General features: G+C 38.8%; 1 protein-coding gene across 2 annotated transcripts; it reads left to right on the top strand.

The window, feature by feature from the left end:
* Window positions 1-211: 211 nt before the first annotated feature.
* On the top strand, window positions 212-10190 carry PlexA (plexin A). 2 transcript variants are annotated; one of them, XM_076121304.1, is made up of 3 exons: window positions 212-533; window positions 3021-3143; window positions 3957-10190. In XM_076121304.1, exon 3 carries the CDS (start codon window positions 4040-4042, stop codon window positions 9731-9733), a length of 5694 nt encoding a protein of 1897 aa, XP_075977419.1. In that variant the 5' UTR covers window positions 212-533; window positions 3021-3143; window positions 3957-4039; the 3' UTR covers window positions 9734-10190. The 2 variants fall into 2 exon arrangements, with proteins under 2 accessions (XP_075977419.1, XP_075977420.1); XM_076121305.1 differs by lacking the exon at window positions 212-533 and adding an exon at window positions 812-921.
* Window positions 10191-27379: the final 17189 nt, after the last annotated feature.

The following is a 27379-nucleotide window of genomic DNA, read 5'->3' as shown; positions in this document are numbered from 1 at the left end:
AGTCTTATTATGGTATAAATATTATAAAAACTGCTTATAAATAATATTTCACTAATTGTTATTTTAATTTAGACCAAATACAAAATAAGTTCCTAGTGGTGTAGATTAGAAAACAGCTTGTTGAATTTGTCATATTCGGAACGCATCGGAATACACTAGCGCCTCTAGCGGCGCATTAACTCATCGAATCGGCTATGTTCGGCTTTTCTCGGGTCAGTCACGCCTAGACTCGTTCGAAAAGCGAAACCAAAATCATTCCACGGCGATGTACGAAGACTGATGCTCTTGTCGTGGACTCCTTGTGCAAACGTGCTATTTTACTCATTAAAACGGGCTTTGATTCCGACAGAGGTATTTTTATAAGTATAATGTTGTGATTTAAACCGTCGCTTGTGGTGTTTAGTGTTCCATTACGAATAAGTGAAAAATTATACAAAGAATATTGTGTGTGGTGCAATAGTGTTCACGGCAGTTCACTTATCCCGGATTCTAAAGGATTGTTGATAACCAGCAAAGAGATAATCTGTAATAAGGTAAGTTCTAATTATTTGTAGTGCAACGGCCCAGTCGTGGAGAAGGAACGCGTGGCGTTTATTGGAATGGCTTCCGTTTATCGACTCGCGTGCGCGGTAATGGCTGACTTTCTTTTCTCTCATAGAAGGGATTTTGTACACAGATAATGATGAGAATACAAGCCGCTGAAGAATAAAAATTGTAACAGTGTCGATATGATGAGTTTTTTGTGTCGAATGTTCGTGTAGGCAGTAGATTACAGCGAGTGGGTGGAGGCAGGGAATGTAATCAAAATGTTGCGGCATAGCAGGCCTGGCAGACCGGTCGGGCGATCGTCAGTCGTGCACCGAGCTGTTGTCTATTCGATAAGCAGAGCTTCATGTTTGAACTCGAATAAGGTTCAAGATTGTAAGACGATGACGCTATTATTTCTGAGAAGCTTCGCTTCGAAATTCTTGCCTGTGAATACATTTTTGATGTGTGTACATATTTACGTTTCATAATAATAAACAGTGGGCTCAATTAAACCTATTGAGATTGAACTTTGAACTCGGCTCATGAATGAATTCCTGAGACATTGACATGCATCTGGTCAGAAAAAATAAATGCACTGTCTATAGTTTATGTTAGAAGGAAAAATAAATATTTGAAACTATAAGATAAAATGTGTAAAAAATTCTTTAAAATTAAATCGTAATTAGAACGAGTCACAAATATCAAAATTTCAGCAAATAGTATTATTTATCCACAGTTTATGAAAAAACCATCTGCTGTATCTTATTTTTATTGACAAGGCCGCGAATTCATAGAAATCGATATTCGTGAGGACACAAAAAACATTTTTATAAAGATTCATTCTTGGTGTTGTACCTACCTACTTAGGTTATCCTAAAGTGGTTTCTACTGACAAAAAAATCTGAACGGTTTGATTTCAAAATTTTACATTTCTTTAACTGACAGAGTTAGGTAATTTTCGGTCATAAAATAACATTTTCGTACATTTCTAAGTTAGTTCTTCGTAAAAAATATATTCTAATTAGAAACCTCAAATTACTTGTGAACTCGAGCTACTGATTTAATCCCCTCAGAATTATTGCTTTGGAATTTATTTTTATCGTTTCAAAAGTGCAAATTAGGAACTATATTGTCAATGTCTATGAGGAACCTACCTAATGCTTATTTGTTAATTACAGAATTTATGTTAATTCAACAAATTAGGTTCGATTCTAAATTTACTTGTAATTTTCAACGACTGTTTACTTCCGCCTTCGCTCTGATAAGATAAATGTTCAATTTTAGGTGTTAATCACTTGATTACGTGAATAACATATTAGTTAACGATTTGTTTGATTATGTGATAAGTCTTCGCTCTTTGTCGAAGACTATAATGAGGTTTACCTAAACATAATTCTTAGCTGTCCTGATCATTAATACAAATATACTCAAAAAATAGCTTTTTATTAAATAAGCTTGTATTTCCCGTCATAATTGTCAAATCTTGCTAACTAGAGAATGTTTCATGATCGTCAAGGATACTCACCCTCGGAAATGGTATTGATTTCTCTCTCTTGACTTTGCCCCCACTTCTGCCATAGCACTATATTCCCCAACTTTATTGGAATCGGCTTAGAGAGTAAACGAATTTCACTGAACATCAGTGTTTCCGCTTACCAAAAATGTTAACTTGCAACTTCGCCTCTGAATAATGGCGAAAAGTTTACAATTCTCGTGTGCCACGAAAATTTACTCCAAGCTTCTAACAATAACATGTCGTAAATCATCTCGCACCAAAACATCGTAACAACAGGCCGTTGTAAGAAAATAGGTTACCATTTAACCGTACAAATCTCAGTATGGTGGCCGAAGAGAAGTAGAGTAGGTCACAAGATAGGTCGCCAGAATTGTTCGTGACGTATGCCCGAATGGGGGAACACTAATGGATCAGTTGAGAAACAGTATGAATGAGCTCCGTCCCGTTACAAGAATCAGATGTTTTGGCATATTTCCCACCGATACACGTGATATATTAGTTGTTGCAGCACTTTGCTGAAGAAATAGCCGTAAAAAATTGAGGTCGAAGGTCTAACAAATCGTCTATCTTGCCAGTTGCAAAATCATCTTTTATTAAGGTGACGACTGTTCGATAACTCGTAATGAACAATGGAGAGATTTCTATTTTTGGTTCTCTCATTATTTATTTGCTTATTTTCGTAAAGGAAATGTAAAAAATAACATTAAAAACAAATTAGTTAAGGCAGCGAAGAGTCGTACGTAAACAGTCTTGAAACAACATTACTACGTAATCAGTGTGTAGGTAATTAAAATCAGTTTGAGCTCGTAAAGTAGGTACAGTAATCGTGGATCGGCAATAAATGACTACAATATCTGTAATATTTATCATGGACCATGATAAACTGAATGACCTTTATGGGGTTGAAATAACGGACCATAAAACGTCGCTCAAACTGAGCCCGAACGGGCTTTAAATATGACGTTTGTTGTTTCAGGTCTCGTCCACGAGCTCGCACCGCTGTTACCGCACTATGAGAGTGCGCTTCACATGCTTATGATCTCAATATAGAACAAAATACACGTTTGAAGCCCGCATCGTACACCACAATGGCATTTCTGTGAGTATACATGACTCGGTGTTTCGAATTCTCGATGTTTTTCGTTTCTCCGATTTTATTTTCATTATTTTATCGTTACGCTACCACGTTCACTCCCTCGTTGCGAACAGCATGCCAAATTATTATTTTAGTTACTCCCCTTTATGATGATGCTGAGGCTTTCGTCGGCGTGTGACTTGTATCAGTGCACTGACCGCGTCGGGGTCGCCCGCGCTATCCTGGTACTAACCTATTTTTAATCGATTCATTGATTAGTCACTGGTTCATGACTAAGTTGTGCTCGAGCTACTTCGTTCCAACAATACAGAGAACTTTGTTATCAGTAGCTCGCGATTGATATGTATTTGCTATGCATAAACAGTATTTTCGATAGCGGTATGTTATATTATCGCTCCTGACATACAATACGTAGATGTGACAACAATGTAAGCGAAAGTCACCCATGAGTAAATATCTAATGACTCGTAACAAACAATACGGCATCGATAACGGTAATAATGTGAAAATAGGTTGGTACCAATATCGTTTATTTGGGATGAGGGTCACCGCGTGTCCCCGCTCGCGAATTCGCTCCGACCGCACTGGACCTCTCCGAGCCGATACGCGTACTCGTGCGTACCGCGGAATGCTAACAGTAATAACTCGTAAAACGCTCGCGATAGGTCCTCGTCAATGGATCGTTAACAGGCGTCACTGGACCATTGTATAGTAGCACTTAGGCGAGTAGCAGGCGGCGGAGCGGTGCGGTGCGATGGGAACGAAGCGGCGAGAGCGGCGCGGGCAGTGCGCCTGAGTGGGTGTCTCGCGTTGCAGATGTATGGGGCGGGCGGGCGGCTGCAGCGCGACGAGTGGGCGGCGGCGCGGCCGGTAGAGTGCCGCACACATGCGCCCGCGCCATGTGGCGCGTGCTGCTGGCCCTGGGGGCCGCGTGCGCCGCCGCGCGCGCCTCGCAGGACGTGGTGCTCACCTTCACCGACCCGGTGTCGGCGCCCTTCTCGTTCTTCAATCACCTCGTCGTCGACCGCAACACCGGCCGGGTGTACGTCGGCGCCGTCAACAGAATCTACCAGCTGTCTCCCGACCTGGAGGTCGCCCAGTCGATCGTCACGGGCCCCGTCAACGACTCCGCCCTTTGTACCTTCGACTGTCCCTCTAATTATGTGAAGAAACCCACGGACAATGTGAATAAAGCTCTAGTGATTGACTACGCGACCAGCCGCCTTATTACGTGCGGTTCGGTGCTGCAAGGGCTGTGTTCTGTTCGGAACTTGAACAATATATCTCACGATGTGCGCGAGGTCCGCGAGCCTGTCGTTGCGAACAACGCCACCGCTTCCACAGTGGCGTTCATCGCCCCGGGACCGCCGAATCCACCGATGACACAAGTTATGTACGTGGGCGTCACTTTCACGGGCAATTCTCCCTACCGCTCGGAAGTTCCTACTGTGAGCAGTCGTTCTCTCGAAGATGATCGTCTATTTATGATAGCTAGAACGGCGGTTACCACTGGTACGAGAATGTTTGTCAATTCACTATCACGCGAGCGTTATCCAATTAATTATGTCTACGGCTTCAGCTCAGAAGGATTCAGTTACTTTTTGACAACTCAATTAAGGGGTGTAGGCTCCGACACATATTACAGTAAATTAGTCCGAGTTTGCCATGATGACGAGAATTATTATTCTTACACTGAAATTCCCATGTCATGTACTGGAGAAGGAGGCGGAAACTATGGCTATAACCTTGTACAGGCAGCGTTTGTCGGAAAAGCTGGATCCGTTTTAGCTGGAGAGCTAGGAATTACCGCTCAACATGACGTGCTGTTCGCTGCATTTAGTCAGAGTGAATCAATTAATACAAATACTCCATCAGATTTATCTGCTCTCTGTGTATATTCCCTCAAAGCTATTCGACGTAAATTCATGCAGAATATAAAGACTTGCTTTAGCGGCAACGGTTCTAGAGGACTGGACTTCATATCACCTTCCCATGCATGTATTGGAACTAAGCTGCAATCGATAAGCGAAGACTTTTGTGGGTTGGACGTCAACACGCCTTTAGGAGGCGAGCAACCAGTGGAAGCAGTACCAGTGGCAATATTTTCGAAGAGGCTAACGGCTGTGGCAGCGACAGCTACCGGTGATTACACTGTGGTATTCGCCGGCACCGCGCAGGGACACCTGAAGAAGATCGTCGTTGAGAGCCCTACCTCAGCGTTCGAGTACGGTGATATCGTCGTCGATGAGGGATCCGCTGTCAATAAAGACTTATACTTCGATACTCAATTGATGCATTTATATGTGATGACTGAACGTAAAGTGTCTAAAGTGAAAGTTCAAGAGTGTAGCGTCTATAAATCGTGTTTAACGTGTCTCGGAGCCAAAGACCCATATTGTGGATGGTGTTCTCTAGAAAATAAGTGCAGCTTACGATCGGACTGTCAAGATGCAGCTAAAGATCCGTTGTATTGGATCTCTTATCGTAGCGGCCGATGTACTACTATAACTCAAGTAACACCAAATCAATTGCAACGAACGACAGCTAGGACATTAGATTTACTTATTGAAAATTTGCCCACGCTCAATGGACAATTCTTGTGTGCATTTACAGCTTTAGATCGTACTCTCATAACCAATGCTACTAGGAAGCCTTATGGCGTTAATTGTACCACTCCGCGCACCGACACGCTCCCATCGATCCCCACCGGTCAGCATCACTTCACGGCGAAACTGTCGGTGCGCACTACACAGGGGCCCGATTTTGTAGCTACCAATTTCACGTTCTTCGACTGCAACACGTACAGCTCGTGCACGCAATGCGTCAGCTCCTCGTTCCCTTGTGACTGGTGTGTCGACGGACACCGATGTACTCACGACACAGCCGAAAACTGCCGAAACGACATTTTAGTTACCGGCGTCAGTAGAATCGGTCCCAGTTATCGCTCCGGTCCGGGATTCTGTCCCACTATAAACTCGACGTCCGACGGCACCAACGAGATTTTAGTTCCATCCGGTGTAAAGAAAGCTATAAAAGTTAAAGTCCACATAATAGGTCAATTTATCGTTCAGACAAGGTTCGTTTGTCAATTCAATATAGAGGGGAGAGTGACTCATGTTAACGCTCAACTTCTCGCTGACACTATTTATTGTGAAGCCGTTGAATTTACTTACACATCGCGTGCTCCAAATATTACCGCTTCTTTCGCTGTTATATGGGGAGGCTCGAAGCCTTTAGATAATCCGGATAATACTCACATACTTATTTACCGTTGTAATGATATGGCAGATAATTGTGGTATGTGCCTTGCACTCCCGGAGAAGTTTGGATGTGGGTGGTGTCAGGGATCGGATAGATGTGAAGTGCAGGAACAGTGTGGTGTTCCTAGTGTATGGTTGAATCGTACGCAGACTTGTCCCAATCCCGAAATTCACTCTTTTAGGCCTCAGTCGGGTCCATGGGATGGAGGCACTAATATTACAATCGAAGGTATCAATTTAGGCCGTAATATATCGGATATTTATAACGGTGTTACTATCGCAGGAATTAAATGTCAGCCTATTATTGAGCTTTACGTAAAGACAAAGCAGATTGTGTGTACTGTAGACGGACCCGGCGAGGAAGTACCTCGGGACGGCCCCGTGGTTGTCCGCGTCGCTGATTATCGTGGTGAATCTAAGCATCATTATGCATTCGTGAATCCGAAACTTAATTCTATTCAACCGAAATATGGTCCACAGTCGGGTGGCACTAAATTACGCATTACAGGCGAATATCTCAACGCAGGGAGTAATATACAAGCATTTATAGATGACTTGCCGTGTGCTATATTATCTGTATCGCACGAGGAAGCCGTTTGTAGAACTAGCCATTCTTACCAAAATAAGATGGGCACGTTGCGAATGCGTTTCGATAACGGTATGCGAACTTTAGAACGAGAAAAGTTCGAATATATGGAGGATCCAATTGTCTTGTCCGTAGAGTCCGGTCCGCCACTAACGACGCAAAGAAAACAACCCAAGGGTATTCCATCCGGCGGGATAAACATCAAAGTGACCGGTCAGAATTTCCATACAATTCAATTTCCGCAGATATACGTGTATCACGATAACCGACCTTACATAGCTCCTTGTCACAGAGTCGATCAATCGCATCTCATTTGTGAATCTCCCGGGATTGAAAGTGCTAGTCTCAAGCTAGATCCGGACGGACCATTAGAATTAGAATACGGTTTCAATATGGACGATGTTCAAAGTGTACAAAATCTCACTACCAAATCAGGCGAAGGATTCCTTCTGTATCCCGACCCCGTTTATGAGAAGTTTGACGAAGATGTGAAATATTATAAGTCTGAATATTTAACTATTAACGGTCAAAATTTGGATCGTGCTTGTACCGAGAGTGATGTAGAGGTTCACATAGGAGATAGTTTGTGTAACGTGACTTCAGTGTCGAGACATCAATTGACTTGCCGTCCTCCGTCGCGCGATGAACTTCCCGATGGCGTAGATACACCCGAAGTCGTAGTCAAAGTCGGACGTGCCCTCACGTACAAGATTGGCAAATTATCTTATTCATCGCAGGCCGGCTTGCAGGCAGCCATCGGCAAGCCAGCCTTGATAGGCATCGGCGTCAGTGCCGGTATTCTCCTTTTGATATTTTTCGGATTTTTAGTTATGTATAGGAGAAAATCAACTGAAAATATTAGAGTATTAAAAAATATGCAAGAGCAAATGGATATTCTAGAGTTAAGAGTGGCTGCTGAATGTAAGGAAGCGTTTGCAGAGTTGCAAACGGAAATGACTGATTTGACTGGAGACGTAACGGGCGGCATACCATTCTTAGATTATCGTACGTATGCTATGAAAATATTGTTCCCTAACATCGACGACCATGCCGTCCTGTCGTGGGAGCGCCCAGAGCTTATTAGAAAAGAAAAAGGTCTCAGAATGTTTGGGCAGCTTATTATGAACAAAACATTCCTTCTATTATTTATTCGTACTTTAGAAAGCAATAGATATTTTTCAATGCGTGATCGTGTTAATGTAGCTTCTCTTATTATGGTTACTCTTCAGAGTAAGATGGAGTATTGTACTGATGTATTAAAGACATTATTAGCGGAGTTAATAGAAAAGTGTATGGAAGGAAAGAACCACCCCAAGTTGTTGTTGAGACGCACTGAGAGCGTCGCTGAAAAGATGTTGAGCGCTTGGTTTACTTTCCTGTTGTATAAATTCCTTCGTGAGTGCGCTGGCGAACCACTATATCTGTTGTTTAGGTCAATGAAGGGTCAAGTCGATAAAGGACCCGTAGACGCGATCACATCCGAGGCACGTTATTCCCTCAGCGAAGAGAAACTAATTAGGCAGTCGATAGATTTCAAACACATGACGGTTACCGTGTCCATATCGCAACAGACATTATTCGTAAGTGGCTTAGAGGCCACTACCGAGAACGTTCAGGTTAAAGTTCTTGACTGTGATACGATAAGTCAAGTTAAAGAGAAGTGTTTGGACGCGATTTACCGCGCTACTCCGTATTCCCAGAGACCGAATCGTGACGACCTCGACTTGGAATGGCGCACGGGTACTTGCGGTCGCCTGATCCTCTACGATGAGGATAGTACTACTAAATGCGAAGGCGAATGGCGCAAACTAAACACTCTCAATCATTATCGCGTTCCAGACGGTGCCTGTCTTAGTCTCGTTGCGAAACAAAGTTCCGTTTATAATCTGTCCAACATGGAAAAGAACGATAAATCTCACACTTATGAAACGCTCAATCGCGGTAAATACGGTTCAGCCAGTCCACCTGCCAGTCCCCTCAAATATGAACATGGCGGTGGCTTCAAATACTGGCATCTGGTGCGACATCACGATGATGACGCACGCAAAGAGGGAGAGCGTGGCAATAAAATGGTCTCTGAAATATATCTCACCCGTCTTCTCGCTACCAAGGGCACTCTGCAAAAGTTCGTCGATGATTTATTCGAGACTATATTTAGCACAGCGCACCGCGGCTCGGCGCTTCCTCTCGCTATAAAGTACATGTTCGACTTCCTCGACGATCAGGCGTTGCAACACACGATCTCCGATCCCGAGGTGGTGCACACCTGGAAGAGTAATTCTCTTCCGCTACGTTTTTGGGTGAATTTAATTAAGAATCCTAACTTCGTTTTCGATGTTCATAAGTCAAACACGGTAGATTCTTGCTTATCGGTAATCGCGCAAACTTTCATGGACTCGTGCTCCACTTCCGATCATATTCTCGGTAAAGACTCGCCGTCGTCCAAGCTTCTTTACGCGAAAGACATACCGGTTTACAAGGAGTGGGTGGAGCGTTACTACGCTGATATAAAGCTGATGCCGGCGATATCCGATCAGGATATGAACGCTATGCTCGCGGAGGAGTCGCGCCTCCATACTAAAGAGTTCAACACGAACTGTGCGCTGAACGAGCTGTACACGTATGCAGAGAGGTACAACGAGCAGTTAACGGTGACCCTCGAGGAGGACGAGTTCTCGCAGAAACAGCGGCTCGCGTACCGCCTCGAGCAGGTGCACGGCCTGATCGCGCACGACTATAACGTGTGATCGCCTCGTGTGGGAGGCCCGTGACACCAACCCCACCGCCCTGTATATAAAGCCCCCGCACATATCTATGCTGGCAGATATTGTATATATTAGATAGTGTACAGTCATTAATATTGTAATTTTTGTATCATTTCTGCGGTCCGATGTCGTTTTTTAATTTTATATAATGAAATTTGTATTAATTTTACACGACGAGCTCGGCCGGCCGCGGTCGTGCCACAGTAAGCATCGTAATAAAAATTGTGTATGTCTGTCTATGTGTGCTCGCGTCGTACGAGTTAATGTTACGTCGATCGGTGTAAAATGTGTGTCGCAAACGAAATCGCATGTGAGCTCGCCGGCGAGCGAGGCCGTCGCTCGCCGACGGGCGATTTTAAAAATTTGTACTCACTACTTAAAGAAATATCCGACAGTGATGCCCTGAACGATTCCAATAAATAAATATCGTCGAATATAACACTGTGTTTGATTGTCGCCGGCGGTAGTGTGCAGCGCCATTGTCCGCGCAAGACGAAAGCCCCCGCGTCTCGGCAGCTGTCGGCAGGGTGAACGCGGTACGGTGCCATCCCGCCTCGTCTCGCTCGATCTCGAACCCTTGTCGGTGGTGTCACTCAAGTGTGGTGTCCAGCACGTCACATCTCATATCACCAATCATGTGTATGTCGTTGCGTTGAGCCCGGCCCACGGGGGTAGCGAGGTGTGCGCGGCGCGGCGAGACGGTCATGGATGAACCTACGCGGCCCTGCTGTTTCAGCCGGTACGTGCGGATCGTGGCGCGAACGACATTCGCGGTCGTCAACAACTTATACTGCATCCCCGCTTACGTGATGTGGATGATGGCGCTGCGCATCCTCAGATCCTTGTACGCCCCCCTCTATTGGAAGATTGAAGGACTCATGTATCACTGGCTGCTGGCGATGGTCTCCATGTGGTCCTGGACGGCTGGATATGAAAGTAAGTCTGTTTTGTTGTTCGGAGACGGCGCGCCTAATTTCACCTACCAACTACTGGAACGTAGATTAAGCCTCTTAATTATATTTTAAGCCTACATTGCTTACTTGAATAGCGTAATTAGCATTTGTGTGGTAATATTCAGATTGCGTTTGAGATAAGCGAAAAGCGAATAGGTGCTCTGAAACTTTTACCATTGTTCTCTATGGATCGTATTGTTCGTGTAGAAAGAGTAGTCCAAAAGAATTTAGTCACATGGCGCGCCTCTCGTAGTACAATATTATTGTTTTCTTTATCATTAATATGTTCACTGCCTGTATCTTCGTAACGGCTGATGAGGCTTCTGGTAAAAAAAGAGTTACGCATTGATCAATTCCGACTTGCATCATGTCGGTATACTTTCAAGGAACTTATTAAATCACCGGTAACTCTCCGGACGTAAATGCAATGTATGTAAAGCAAGCGGATGTTAAAACAATGAACAAGCCATTCACACTTAATATTACTTATACTTACCGTTCATATTATATTGGTAATAAGCATGCGAAGAGCCGTCTGTCCTTGCAACAACGACCAAAGTAAGTACAAAACTAGTTATACCTTTCATCTGATCTTATTTTAAAGACCTTTTTGGTTAGCAACCTTGCAGAATGAACATCTAAATAACTTTGATATGAAGTCATCGTCAGTCTCAATAAAATTGTGTAGCTGTTTATATCATACGACTTGCTATCTTGCATTAAAATTGATTTATTTATACAAACCGTCTGGCATTCTAAATAACTGTTATACTTTAAACAATTCTTTACCTTATGCTGTCATTGCGTTACAACCAAAATTGAACAGAAGAACTCAAACTTGTTAATATATTATCTTATCTTAAGTGATATCATTTAGGAAATATTCGCGACACCTACTGCTGAATTTAGTGTAAAATTTACTTTGTAAACTTTGCTATCCTACAATAACTGGAACACTCATTTCTCGCATATATTTGATGGTAGCCGTGAGTGATGTTTGTAGATCACTTTGTGAATCATTGTATCAGGTGACACGTCTAGTGGCACATGTTGTTTGCGCGGTGACGCAACACATACAGAAAAACGACGTAATCCGTTAAATTGCACATGTTTTATGTATATCGGCCCCATTCACGCGACGCTCGGGCTTAATCGCATTGTAAAAGTGGGCACCCGATCGTCCGGGTAGCGACAAACCGGCAGCGGACCGGATTACGTCCAATGATTTTTAGATAATGCGCCTGTTACTCAACACCGCAAATTATATTTCGTATGTGGCTACGTAATTGATTTTCGAACGTGAACAATAGTAAGTTTCGAAACGTGGTCGTGAGCGGCCGGTGACGGAGACCGGTCGTAGATGGCGCGCGCTGTATTGACCTTCTGCGGCTGCGTAGTTTATGCGCGGCCGGCTGAGGACGGTCGATGACCGCCGCTCGCCCCCGCGAGCCCCGCGCGCTAGGAATGCTGTCTCCCCCCACGTCATGTCACGTTGCATTTCGAGTGGCGAATTTGCATGTTGTTGTCGAGTCAGCGGAACGTTCGACATTTTCAAGTTTTTCGCCGTTAAATTTGCACGTGGTGAAAGCACGTGAAAGTACCGATCTTTTACCCAGCGTTGCGGTAAACCGATTTAGATCATCGCTCCGTTTTTTGTATGATTGATGGTTTGGTAACAGATTCTGTACGGAGCGTTCTCGCTTTTACTTCATTATGGTAGGGAAATTACAAGACAAAAAGATACAATCTATTCGAAGCGTAAATTCAAACGGGCAACGGCTAAGTTGGCGCCGCTTCCTAATTACGACTAGCAACAAATGGGACATCAGAACGGATCCGATCCTCATTAATTCAAACCCGAAACTTGTCCTGACACATCGTCGGCCCATTCAAATTCCGTTCACACCAGACCTCCGGAGATAAATTAACATTGAAAGACTTAACACAAACAAATGATATTCAGGCAGTGTCCACCTACAATCATTATTGGATGGTATTGCGCCACAGTATAATCAGTCACATAAATTCCTTTCGGTACATCCTTCGATTGTGGTTCGTCGAGACTCAAATTGAGGTCTTCCTGTGTAGTAAATCAGTGGAAGCGTGCGTGCCACACAGATCTTGATGGGAAATGGTCGTTTTGCCTAACATGGCGAAAATGGCGCTTATTGAGGCCACCGCGCCAGATGTTCTCGAGAACTGGATTCGGATAACTATTACACGCATCTGCAACGCTTGCATGTATTACAATTTATGGTTATAAGTTGGTGGAGCCTTGTGCGGCTTAATACAATGTTACATCGGTACTTTTAGCGAGTAAAATTATTCTGAATTAATTCAGTTAACAGTATTATTTTACTAACTTTTTATCTTAAGAAATACTAAGCAGAGTTTTAATTAAGTTAATAATAAACATTCATAAGTTTTAATGAATGGGTTTTAAAGTATTTTAAGATGGTAATGCATGCTCCTACCTAATTTATAAGTTGACCTTTACGACTCAAACCAAAATGTGTTTTAACCAAACATTGAATTAAAACACACGATTAACCTTTTCACCGCCAGAGTAATATTGAAAATCGGTGTTCCCCACGCCAAGCAATAAATTCCTTCGTTTATACCTACAAAATAATAGTCACGGGAAAAGTGTATATCGATAAAACTTCGATTAATTTTACGTGTTCTTATATTATGAGTAAAAATTGCATAAAAGTACCACAAAATTTTATTGAATTTCTCCCATGTGTCAACTTTACACTACTCAGTACTCATTACCCAAAAATAACAATGATATACACGAACAATTTGCATAAAAAAAGTACTTAATTCAAATATTTTATTCAAAAAGTCACAGCACTAATCCCAGTTGTGACGACACCTTTTGACGTTAAGAAACGCCACTGGCGTGGTCAGCGCTGCGATTTCAAATTTTGCCGCCTTATATTAGAGATGTACCAGTGTGGCAAGTCGGAGTGAAGTATAATATATCGTTACGTTTAATCATTCATCTGAATACGTTAAATTATAATCAATACTCAATTTTGCACAATTGTTTCGTACTCGTATAAAAACGCATCAATATCTGTTGCGTAGTTTTAAAGATTTAAGCATACAAATATACTATGTAGTGATAACATATTTCTAATATTGAATAACGACAAAAGTAGTAACTATACCTAAAAGGTACAATAAACATAGATAGTACGTATTGGCATGATAACTGTGTTTTTTTGTTAGTCCTACAACATTAATAATACCTTTATTGTTTGTTTAATGTATTCAAACAATAACTTACCTCTAAATCGTCACTCCTTAAAGATTCTGCTTCAGAATATGTAACATCATCTTCTACACCTTCTAACACTCTCAACAGCTCTTCTGTCGTCATTTGACTTGAAGACATTTTTGTGGCGCAGATGGTGTACGAAAAATTTATTATACACAAGAATTTATGTACCTATTATTAATAACGTATTGCAACAACACTACGAGTGTCCAGCAGCGCGGGTGACGTCAGAGCGCGCCGTCTGATTCCGTCAGTGGCGTACGAAGCACTGTAAGGGATTCCGCTAATAGAGATGCGCGAGAGTTGCCACAAAATGGTCGATTTGCACTTATTTAGTCATGAGTTTATCACTAGATATGGTAGTTTTATTACATATTTAGGTTTGTATTGAATCTAATTTAAAACATATCAGACAAAAAATTTTTTTTTCAGAAAGGAGTGAAGTATTTCAATTTGTTTTCGAAATATTGCATAAAGTGTTTAGATTGTAGTCCTTTTCCTTGCACATCACTAGTTGACGCGTCTTCACGTCTGTGGCGTGGATTTGCGGGCTAAATTTATACATTTTGCATGATGATTTACTTTGTTTTTTTTTTCAGGTACAACTGTCTAATTATTATATGTCTTTGTGTAATAATGTAATAAATATGTTTAGGTAATAATAACAGGAGAAAGAAAACACTTGAAACGTATTGTTGTATGTTTATTTTGAACTATGAAAAAGTGATATTTTTGACGTGCTATCACGTCGATGGCGTCGTGAGCGATTTTCAATTTTACGTCTCTTAACGTCCGTGGCGGTGAAAAGGTTAAGACCAAAGTAGTATTTAAAAGGCGGATGGAATCGATTATTCCATGTTTATATAAAATCCGAGCCTTATTTACATGCAAAGTTGACCTTTGAAGGCAAAATTAAGTAATCACAAAATTGTATGCTGGAGATATTATTTCTGGCATTGGTTTAGTCGCACGCCAAACAATGGTGGCATGACAACTACGTCATTTCCTCGTTATATCATTTTAAAAATGGAATATGAAATAAAACTAATTTTCAGCCATTCAAATACAGAGAAATCTTTGTTAAAAAAAGTAATTTGGCTCAAGATTAAACATGACGTAATAGACGGAAAGTAGGTTTTTTAAGCGGGTTACGCGCGATTTCATTCACTACGCATCATTAGGTTTTAACAGTTGGTTTCGACTTTCCTCATTCGTGGTAATTGTTGACTTATGATGAAGTAATTTATGGTACCTAGGCTTCACAAACGCAGAAATTCGCCCGCTTCTATAACCTTTAGATCTAGTTTAGACGATTTTGCAATGCTTTTAGAAACTGTGACAGTTGCATTCATAACTATATGAGCCGTATCATTTGACCCACATTTTTACCGACCACTATCTCTCTTCTTTACTAACTATTATTTCAGAAGGAAACCTTTTACAGTGTGTATTTTTACTATGACTTTCGACATAGATAAAACACATCACACACTATCAAACATAGCTGGATATTTATCAGTATCCCATACTTTCTTACTTGATTTTTTCACAACAACACATTTCTCTTGAAGCTTTTCAACTAGCCACATCTTCACCATCTTCCATGAAACACCAACACAGCTTATTCAGTCATGCTTTAACTGGCTTGGTGAGCAGAATGCTCTGACAGCATTGCGAGTCTGCGAGTGACCAATGATTGGAAACAAAAGGTTTGTTTGGAAACGGTAGGTAAGGAAGGTAAGTAGAAGATGTATTTTTTTACAATGATTGTGTTTTATGACATTACTGAATGTGTCCTGGGAAATGTATGGATTGTATGAGAGATGATATGAAAACAAAAGTTGTGATGGATGAAATTAAAGGAGTATCAGGTGGTGATATTAGCTTAGCAGTATGTCTGTACAATGACTGGGAAAATACATGAGATTTATAATAGATGCGATTATCTTCATGTCTACTTTTAGGACCATTTCGTTTTACCTTTAAAGTTAACTTTTTTTGTGTTTGCAAATTATACCGTTATTGATGTTTAATGTACCAATTTTAACCTTTTCACCGCCAGAGTAATATTGAAAATCGGTGTTCCCCACGCCAAGCAATAAATTCCTTCGTTTATACCTACAAAATAATAGTCACGGGAAAAGTGTATATCGATAAAACTTCGATTAATTTTACGTGTTCTTATATTATGAGTAAAAATTGCATAAAAGTACCACAAAATTTTATTGAATTTCTCCCATGTGTCAACTTTACACTACTCAGTACTCATTACCCAAAAATAACAATGATATACACGAACAATTTGCATAAAAAAAGTACTTAATTCAAATATTTTATTCAAAAAGTCACAGCACTAATCCCAGTTGTGACGACACCTTTTGACGTTAAGAAACGCCACTGGCGTGGTCAGCGCTGCGATTTCAAATTTTGCCGCCTTATATTAGAGATGTACCAGTGTGGCAAGTCGGAGTGAAGTATAATATATCGTTACGTTTAATCATTCATCTGAATACGTTAAATTATAATCAATACTCAATTTTGCACAATTGTTTCGTACTCGTATCTTACGATTTTAATAAATGTAGAAATAAAATTTTCGTAATATTTTTCTAGTCTATAAAATTTATTTTGATGTAGTAACATGGAAACACAGTTTGAAAGAACTCTATGACTCGGTAAAATAAATATGTTTTGTGCTCTATGATTCGAAATGTCACTGTTATTCCGCGTACTACGAAAATATTTTGCTAATTATGTCTACTTCTAAAGATTCTCGTCCATGTTCACCAAGCCTAATTAGCAATTTAAATAAAAAAAGAAAAGTCAATTACGCCGATAAACAAACCCAAGTTACTTCGGACGACATTATTGATATATGCAGATGGTGTACGAAAAATTTATTATACACAAGAATTTATGTACCTATTATTAATAACGTATTGCAACAACACTACGAGTGTCCAGCAGCGCGGGTGACGTCAGAGCGCGCCGTCTGATTCCGTCAGTGGCGTACGAAGCACTGTAAGGGATTCCGCTAATAGAGATGCGCGAGAGTTGCCACAAAATGATCGATTTGCACTTATTTAGTCATGAGTTTATCACTAGATATGGTAGTTTTATTACATATTTAGGTTTGTATTGAATCTAATTTAAAACATATCAGACAAAAAAATTTTTTTTCAGAAAGGAGTGAAGTATTTCAATTTGTTTTCGAAATATTGCATAAAGTGTTTAGATTGTAGTCCTTTTCCTTGCACATCACTAGTTGACGCGTCTTCACGTCTGTGGCGTGGATTTGCGGGCTAAATTTATACATTTTGCATGATGATTTACTTTGTTTTTTTTTCAGGTACAACTGTCTAATTATTATATGTCTTTGTGTAATAATGTAATAAATATGTTTAGGTAATAATAACAGGAGAAAGAAAACACTTGAAACGTATTGTTGTATGTTTATTTTGAACTATAAAAAAGTGATATTTTTGACGTGCTATCACGTCGATGGCGTCGTGAGCGATTTTCAATTTTACGTCTCTTAACGTCCGTGGCGGTGAAAAGGTTAAAGATACTTGTTGACATAATAACTTATAAATTCCATTCATTGAATTTTTATTTGCGATTTAATTTACTGTCTTCATAGCAGATGCCAAATGTGCCTTTAGATGCATCATGGAGAGCTTCACATTTTATCACTAACTTTCCTTTTAGATCATACATTAATTCTTTACGCCTGTACTAACCTTTGCTAATCTAATAGAATTTCTAAGTTCATCATTAGTACAATGCTAAACCTTAATTACGAGTTAATGTCTCATTTTCATAGACTTCAAATCTCAGTAATTTATGTACCTTTATAAAGCGCCCGATCTATGAGTCATACGTATTCTTGATAAGTCTGATAGCATTGTGGCCTTGCCTATACAAATGATAAAAAATGAATCGTTTCGTTTCTTAGTCTCTATTCATCATTGGCTATATTTATTCATACATTTTCCTGTTGTATTTTGGTTCCTTCAAATAATCTAACTCTATTTATCTTGTTATATTATTTTAGGAGAGGTTTTTTGCTATGACATTAATTACTTTGTAGACTTGGATACTAATAGATTTTGTTACGAATAAAACAGGTTCTGTTTCAGAAATGTATTTAGGTGGTATCCGACACTATATATTTGTGTTAAGAATCTTACAAAAATGGAAAAAATAATATAAAAAGTATAATTAATGTACTAACTTGCTTATTGGCTGCGTTATTTATAGACATGACGGTAATTATACAAAAACGCATAAAAAATCTGATTTAAGCACTATTGGCCTACAGAATAATGACCATATTTCATTAAATTACTTAATATGAAATATCATAAGTCATATTTTTTTGTTGGCTGTTACACAACGACTTTGAACTCATTGGAATTCTTATGAACGGACATCGCCTATGTATGAAGGCCTCCGAAACTATTATTTTGATGATGATAAATAAAATAACATTACCTACAGTTTGGCAAATAAATATATAAAATAAATATGATTTTACAACCAATGGCATTTTACATAATTTCATTAGGTATTTTAAATACACAGCACTATTTTTTTTTCAAATCGTTTATTTCAGACAGAAAATACATCCGCCATCCATAGTGTTGTTGGTACCTATTACAAAAAATCTGTTTTCAAGTATTGCATGGGTCTATGAAACCTCTAGCAGATCCAGGGGAGAGGGTTTGCTAGTTTCACAAAATCTTTGAGCTAGAAGCTCAAATTCCTAGATTAAAACATGAAGTCTAGTTATCTGGCTAAATGTACCGAGCCCCTTTACGTTCTAGGTCCGTCTATGTATGGAAATGTCATCGTTTCCCACTTGTGACATAGTGCAAGGATGTGGTGACAGCTCCCGGTTTCGCCGTCTTCCGCCAGTCTTAGGTCACTTTGAGTTAGGTACATCACTTGGTAATTAATTGATGATAGGTAGGCAGTCATCCAATTCTAACTACGATACACTGAAACATGTGAGGATTAGATAAATACGTTGATTGTATGATATGTCATCTTAATCTCTGAAAAACTGATCATAATTACGGTAATAGTTGGCCGCTAGTCCGTGCGGCCATGTGCAATGTTGCCCCAAGAATATCATTTTGAAATTAAAATTATCCTTTATAGTCCCTAGCCCTGGGTCTATTTAGTCCTAGGTCATCATCTGTCTTTGCAATTTTATCCGTGTCTCTTCAGCAGCTTTGCTCTGTAAAGATTACAGTAAGGCAGTCGATTTTCCATTAATAATACGGGTCTGGATAAACAAAACCCTGCAATCTCCACATAAAACGTTCCTTGCTATGTTATCAGCTATTTTGTATAACCAATAACATCGTCTAACATTTTTACGCATAATTATTGACAATGAATCATGCATATGAACGCGCCATTGATCGTACTTGGTTCATATCTTTATGAATCACCTTCCGGTCGTGATCACTTCTTTTTAGTTATTTCTTTAAACTGGTTGTGTTTCCTTCGGCTGATCGGTAGTCAGTTAACTCATTACTATGCTTGAGCCCTTATTACAGTGAAGGAAATTGGATGGGACGTGTGTCTGTGCTAAATAGGTAGTATTACTAGCTATTTATAGGTGTTACGACTGGTTAGAGAACTTTAAAGCTAGCTTTAACATTATCTTCACAAAGAATAGAAAATTGTATTGTACTAATGAAGACATTTTGCTGTAGTGAGAAGATAAGTGAAGCTTGGTTGAAATGTCAACCAAAGTAAAGTTATTATTTACTTTGTTTTCTTGACGTTTAGACTTAAGCCAGTGTACCTGTGCCCAAACTAATAGCGAGCTGAAGTAAAATGCTGAAGCATGAACTGCATTATAAGTGTTTGTCCTTGTGACTGAATTTATATGAAGAGACGTACTATAAATGGTTTTGCGGTCCAATATTTCCTTACGGAAAATACCTTTACCGTTTCCTCAATTAAAATATGCGTTTTATTGAATCATTGATACAGTAGAAATAAATATATTATTATTATCAGCAAGTTTCTGATCTATATTTTCCTGCAAAATATACAATTTTATAATTGATAAAAAGCTTATATCTATTTGCCTATAAAGCATATATCATTAATTAAATTGCCATAGACCCGTAATTTATTAGGTACTAGCTGACCCGCGCAACTTCGCTTGCGTCACATAAGAGAAACATAACTTTCCCCGTTTTTGTAATATTTTTCACTGGTACTCTGCTCCTATTGGTCGAAGCGTGATGATATATAGCCTATAGCCTTCCTCGATAAATGGGCTATCTAACACTGAAAGAATTTTTCAAATCGGACCAGTAGTTCCCGAGATTAGCGCGTTCAAACAAACAAACAAACAAACAAACTCTTCAGCTTTATAATATTACTAGCTGACCCGCGCAACTTCGCTTGCGTCTCATAAGAGAGAATTGGTAATATTTTTCCCCGTTTTTGTAACATTTTTCACTGCTACTCTGCTCCTATTGGTCGTAGCGCAATGATATATAGCCTATAACCTTCCTCGATACATGGAATATCTAACATTGAAAGATTTTTTCAAATCGGACCAGTAGTTCCTGAGATTAGCGCGTTCAAACAAACAAACAAACAAACAAACAAACTCTTCAGCTTTATAATATTAGTATAGATATCTACTACGATAAAACATAGGTAGTATTATTGTATTGATGAATTTCCCGTTCGTTACATAATGTTATATTATCCTCATAACACAACAATAACTGCTGAATGGTTATAATATTAATATCTATGTATGTAATAGTATAAGGTCGACTGAAATTACTTAACTCTATTGCTTTTCAATCCCCAATTTGATTAAAAATGCATTTTGAATCGTAGCTCCTGTGGTTAGTTAGTTTTCATCTCATCACGTCATTACATATTTTTCTTTTTCATTAGACTTGGTACATGGACATAATGTAGTGTCAGCAATTAACATTAAAGCGGTATTTTAAGCACTTCCCCATAACAACAACGCAAATAGTTAGAAAAACAAACGTAGGAAACAATCTCTAGCTTCCCTGCATCGGCATAGATGAGAAACTGTTTTATTTCCTGCTATTACACACAGCGGAGATACAATCCAGATCAGTTTCCGTTCACTAACATAGATAAAACATGTTACGTGCACATGTCCTCGTTCTAAAACACTCATTTTCTCTGCATCAAGGACGTTCAACAATCTGTTATACCGATTTTAACGCTTACTTTACATATTTGTCGTATTTTTGTATTCTGAACCGTTTAAATGTAGCAAGGCATGTTAGCACGTGTTTGTTACGCGGTGAGTCAACTGATACAAGCATAATAATATGTATAGAGTCAGCTTGTACGTGCATACGTCTTTAAAGGGGACAATAGACATACGAGTAGTGTACAACCTGTTTCGCTCATGTATCTAAGTACACGAGTATTTTGATACTTAATGTCCAGCGGCCGATATTCGGCTACGGCAGCCAGTTTCATTGAAACTGACCAACTGCAGGATTTTGTTTATAGTGTCTAAGTGTGTGCGCAATACACAGGTCTTCGACCTCAACTTCCTAACTGCTTAATTTCTGAGAATTTTATCAGAAAACTTAGAAAATACTTTTTGGGCCCGATCAGGGATTCGAACCCGAGACCGCTTGCGCGGCAGTCGCATACACGACCGTGCGCGCCACATGCAGTATACCTACTTAGTTATAAGTAGTTTATAATAAGCAAAATAAACTGTCTAGCTATAATTTTGCGTAGGTACTTACTCGCACATCTATCACCCACGCCTTATTGTATCTCTAAGTATGTCACTAGAGAAACGCACGCGTACAAAAACGGCCCCATAAGCGATAAAAAGACTGCGGTATTAACTCTCCTAGGCAATTGAAACAAGTGTATTACTCACTTTATCCTCACTCCTCATATCGAGCAAAATATGTAGTGGAAACCTGTTTATGATACGATCTCATGGTGCACGGACAATCGTACCTACTGTAGTAAGAAAGAACTGGTTTGAGCCACGTTTGATACCATCCTTCAGAGGGAAACAACTAATTTTAGAGTTGGCCGTTTTAATGAGCAGTTTAACTTCGTCTTTGACTTTGAATGCTGAAGTTCTGCGCTATATTGTTTTAGTGCGGTGCTTGAAACTTGCGCAGTTTCTTTTGACGTCTGAGGGTAGTTGCGTTACTGTAGCCTCGTAAATGTAATTTTTATTAGTTTCTACTACGTATGTGTGGGGCTTAATGCGAATTGTGTTGTTGCGAATTGTTTGAAGTTATTTCCTGTTAGGTGTTAGCAACTATGAAGTTTCCAGTTTATTGTTTAAGTCTGTTATTTATGCTCCGAATTTGGATTTATTAGTGTCATTTTTATCTACGATATCCATAGATGTAGTACTAGTTGTTTTATCGTCGACATATCGTGTCAATGTTATCTTGATTACACATTTATCTTCATGCTTTTGACAATAAACGTATGTTTTCGTCTCGTCGTGCCTTAAATGACATTCCGTGACCACAATACAAAGGATTTAAACATCCGAATACATTGTATTTTTATCCTCAACGTCGTCGTAGTTTCAAGTCCATAAAATCTTTTATTTTCCTTTGTATCTGCAATAAAACCCGATAACGCCGCAAGTAGTATCACTTCCAATATAAAACTACATATAAACATTAACTTAAGACATGTGCGTACATTACTCCACCACAAAAGCACTAGAGCGGAGCGAGTTCTCGCAACAAAACCACATTATCTATGTGTGCGTCTGTCCGACTTTCTAACCAATGAGATCTCGTTATTCTATGTGTGCGTTACTTGTATTATGACCATTGTTCGACTTGTGTATGGTCTGATCTTATTTTTCAAATCGTATGATGAACAACTCTTAATAGAAAACTAAAAGGGAAAGTAGGGAGTAAAAAGGGCTGGTAGATAATAAAATGTACCAAATATGGGAGGTTGGAATTGAAATGGTCCTGGTATGTTCAGAAACCGGTATGCAATTCGGTACGATTGTTGTAGAAGGCTTTTGTCCGCTGTATCATGAGCGGACGTCTACGATTTATGTGCCTTGAATAAATGCGGTAGAGAAATATTAAACTCGAATTGCTTTGGTTTCAACATTTTTGCGTTGTGGAGAAATATATTTTACGTGCTTTGTTGTTGTTATACGTAGCAAAGTGGTGTGTACAGGACCACTTAATACATTAATATTGTTAGTTAGTAAGCAAAACATACAAACAAATTTTCTATAGTTACCCCACGTATCTATGTGGCAACCATTTCACGCTACATTAAGAACTTTCTAGTTTCAGATTAAGTTAACTAAACCTACCCACTTTAGTTGTGTAAGCCATTGCCGTTGGACTACTGCGAACCGGATGAATCAAATCAAATATCATGAAGGTTAAAGAGTACTGAAATCTACATTTAGTACAAAATTCAAACGGTGACTTACCTAACTGCATTTAACCCAGAACTCTCTCCGAACTATTATAACGATTATTTCCGAGCTTACTACCAACGAAATATTAACAGAAATTTCAGACATTAAATATTCAGACTGAAAATCCTCTTCATGAATATGGGTTTAGCCTAATTCCCGTCTCGTTTTATAATTGTTTGGTTTGTACTGTAGATAGAGCTGTTCTCGGTCATTTTAAAATAATGATACTGCCGTCAAAATTTTGGTGAGGAATCACCTTAGTACTAGTCAATTCTATAGCTTATATTAGCTTTTTTATTCACTTTCAGCATCCATTTTCTTCAGGGTAATAATAAAAAAGTTAAATATAATTAATAATAATTCCGTTGATTCTTCTCGTACAGACTTGTGTAGCTAATACAATTTAGAGGTACCTATAAAGCCGTTTTACGCTAGTGTGTCATCAAAAATACACCAAACAGTATGACTCAGCTAAAAAGGTACAGAAAACTAATAAACTGTTGACTGAATAAAAGCGTCAAATACCCCGGACATCCTCACAAAATTAGGTCACAATAAGGAAAACCGGCTTTATGCATTAGAGGTGACGAATACATGAAATTAGTGAGAATGAGTCAAAGAAAACAAAGGTTCTTTGGAAATAAACTTATACTAACTGACACTTATGAAACATGCGTACATCCATACATACATAAAAACACGCCTTTTTCCCATATGGAGTAGACAGAGACCAAAGAAAAAATCATATAAACATAAAAAATACCATCTAAATATAACTAATATAAGTACCCACGAACATAAGTACAGAGATATCAGCTCTTTCAACACCTGAGGATAATTATATTATTATAACACACCTGATCGAGGCTTGTGTTTTAAAGGAATATTCCATTTATATTCCTGACAAACGTCCTCATCTATACTCATAACATAAACACGTAATTATTTAATGAAGATGATGTACTTACATAGAATTTTATGTAAAATAATGGACCTAGCGGTAATATTGGCTAGGTCGAACGAATGGTAATTCAAGTCATTTATTTATTACAATCGACGCCTTTTACAATTAAAGTGACTAGTAGTGCCTTATTCATCCTTGCAAGCTTTAGTTGAGTAACTAAGCAGGTGGTGTTATGACCTAGTATTTTAATTACTTACCGATTTAAGTATAAAACAGCTTGGTAATTTGATGATTCATAACTAAATACATGAAATTTTACACTTTACACACATTTAAATACATTAACAGTTTGCTCACTCGACCTTGGAGATAATAGGTATTATTTACGCACATTTACTTAACTAGCAAAATATTTATATTGCCGAAACTCTTGATTTATTCATGTTATGTAAAGTTTTACTAATTAGCTTGTATTGTTTGAAGGTATGATTCATTGATATTCTAAATGTAGATTTGACATAAGGTTAATATATTTACATATTAAATTATAGGAAGTTGGAGGAGCTCGTGGCTTAGTTTACAACAGCCGCACGGATCGATCTCTGAGGTTAAGCTACGCTTGCCGAGGTTGTTCCGTGGATGGGTGACCATCTTATACATAACGAGTTTCTCCGTGTTTCGGAAGGCACGTTAAATTGTGGGTCCCGGCTGTCATTTTCGAAGATCTTTGACAGTCGTTAACAGTAGTCAGAAGCTTGAAAGTCTGACAACCAGTCTTACCGAAGGGTATCGTGTTAATACCCAAGTAAACTGGGTTGTGGAGGTCAGATAGGCAGTCGCTCCATGTAAAACACTGGTATCCAGCTGCATCCGGTGAGACTGGAAGCCGACTCCAACATAGTTTGGAACAAAGGCTAAGCGAATATATATATATATTAAATTATAGGAAGTATCAAATGATCACGCTTTACACTCATGCATGTATTCAGGTTCAACGATCGATATTTCTTCTACGTTCATACATAATCATAAGCCTTATCATAGATACAAATTAGTATCTTAATAGCTTTAGGTACATCATAATATAGTGGAATATTCACTCGTTTATTTCAATCAGGAAGATGGCTTAGAACTAGTTGAACCTGCAATGCATAACGGATTGCATCGCGTGTGCGACCAGTTGCATCGTTGCATCGAAGTTGTATAGCAGTTTCATCTCAAACGTCCTTATGATGTTATCTAAGCTGCAGAATAACGATTTGAAAGCCCCTTTAGCTTATTCTGCAACAGTTTTTCAAGCAATTTTGAATGTCAAGCGCTTCCTACTCGATAATATGAAGTTTCGATTTTAGAAAACCGGATTTAAAGTAATAAAATATTAAATGTTGGTTACACCACTAACCTTATAATTCATTCCATAGATGAAGTGTCAGGAAATGTATTAAATTTTACATAAAAAATCCTCTTGTGCATCTAACCGATATTTTTCCAGAAACGATAAATCTTCTTTAACTAACCCTAATTATACAATAAAGAAATTGCAATATAATCATATCCATAAATTGAGTTTTATTACACTAACTGTAAACATGACTAATATTACCTATGAATAACTTTGAAACAGAAATAGCACATCCAGAATCAATTTTCCTTATATACAAGGAATTATTTTTCCTTAATAAACATACACCTTTTATATACCTCTACATACCTATTTGATTCATTTTTCAGACTTTGGAATGCATCTACCAGACATACCCACATCTACATTTACCTTATTTACTACCTATGAGCTTCTATAGTACCGTAGCTGGAATGTTCAGTAAAATCGGGATAGAATTACCTGAGGCAATATTCTGGTCTTTTTATCATATACCAGCTAACTCAGACAGTTGATATAACATAAATACATACATAATATACATAGGTACCTACATAATATCACGCCTTTTTCACATAGGAGTAGATAGAGACCAAAGAACACCGCTCGCCGCCCGGTACGAGCCTTACAAACTTTACTTGCCTCATTTTGCCTGGAATTGTAAAATTTGGTTGAAGTACTTTTTCAGAAATATTCAATTCAAGAATTATAATTTTTCACGAAAAATTTTCATACACAAACACACCAAGACATCTTTCATGAATTGATCAAAGATCTATAGAACTACATTATTTATCAAACAAAATCAGAAGATTTTATGTCAACGAAATATGATGAAACCTGCTTTCGGGTAAAATAATCTCTATAAAGGCTATGAAAATGCCCTATCTTTAATTTAGTTAAACAACACACTAGTAAACTATGATATATGTATATATGCATATGATATAACTTCATACGATTGAATCGTATGAAGTTATATCATATGCCCTTGCCTTAGGTCAGGTCATAGGTTTCCCACAGCGATCGATGGTACCTATTACCTTCCTTCATCACCTTGACTAGGTCACCTACAATGACGTATTAGGACGAATGTACGTGGGCCACTACTTATATTTTGAGCCTTACTATGAAAAACGGTAAATATGTGAGTGAAAACTACTTTATCGTGTTCTCGGGTATTCTTATGCATGATCTAGATAATTTTTTATCTGATCGAAATATTTTTTTAATATTTTTTTTTAATTCCCGAAGACCCCTTCAAAACAGGGTGTTTAAAAGCATAACCTGTTTCTTGTGCCGATGAAAAATCAAGGTTAATGCTATTTATTCTTGATGTTTTGGAACTAAATAAAGTCATTTGATGTCAAACTGTAGTGTATGGCGAGAAACTAATTTATTCGATTGTTTTCGTGCACATAACAGCCGATTGTTTAACAAGATGTGTTGGGGCGGGCATTGTCATTATGGCACTCGACCTGTAGGATTTTGTGGTTTTTCCATATTTTAAACCAGTCTTTCGGTAAACTTTTGATTGTAAATCAATAAGAATTAACCATTCTACATTTTACTAAACACATTTTGGGCCGTGACAAAGTTTTTATAAAAAATCAAGGGACTATTTGTTTCAAAGTG

This window comes from Anticarsia gemmatalis, chromosome 12 (assembly GCF_050436995.1).
Source record: "Anticarsia gemmatalis isolate Benzon Research Colony breed Stoneville strain chromosome 12, ilAntGemm2 primary, whole genome shotgun sequence".
NCBI lineage: Eukaryota > Metazoa > Arthropoda > Insecta > Lepidoptera > Erebidae > Anticarsia > Anticarsia gemmatalis.
Note: the sequence above shows the minus strand (reverse complement) of the source record. Positions and strands in the feature narration are given on the sequence as shown.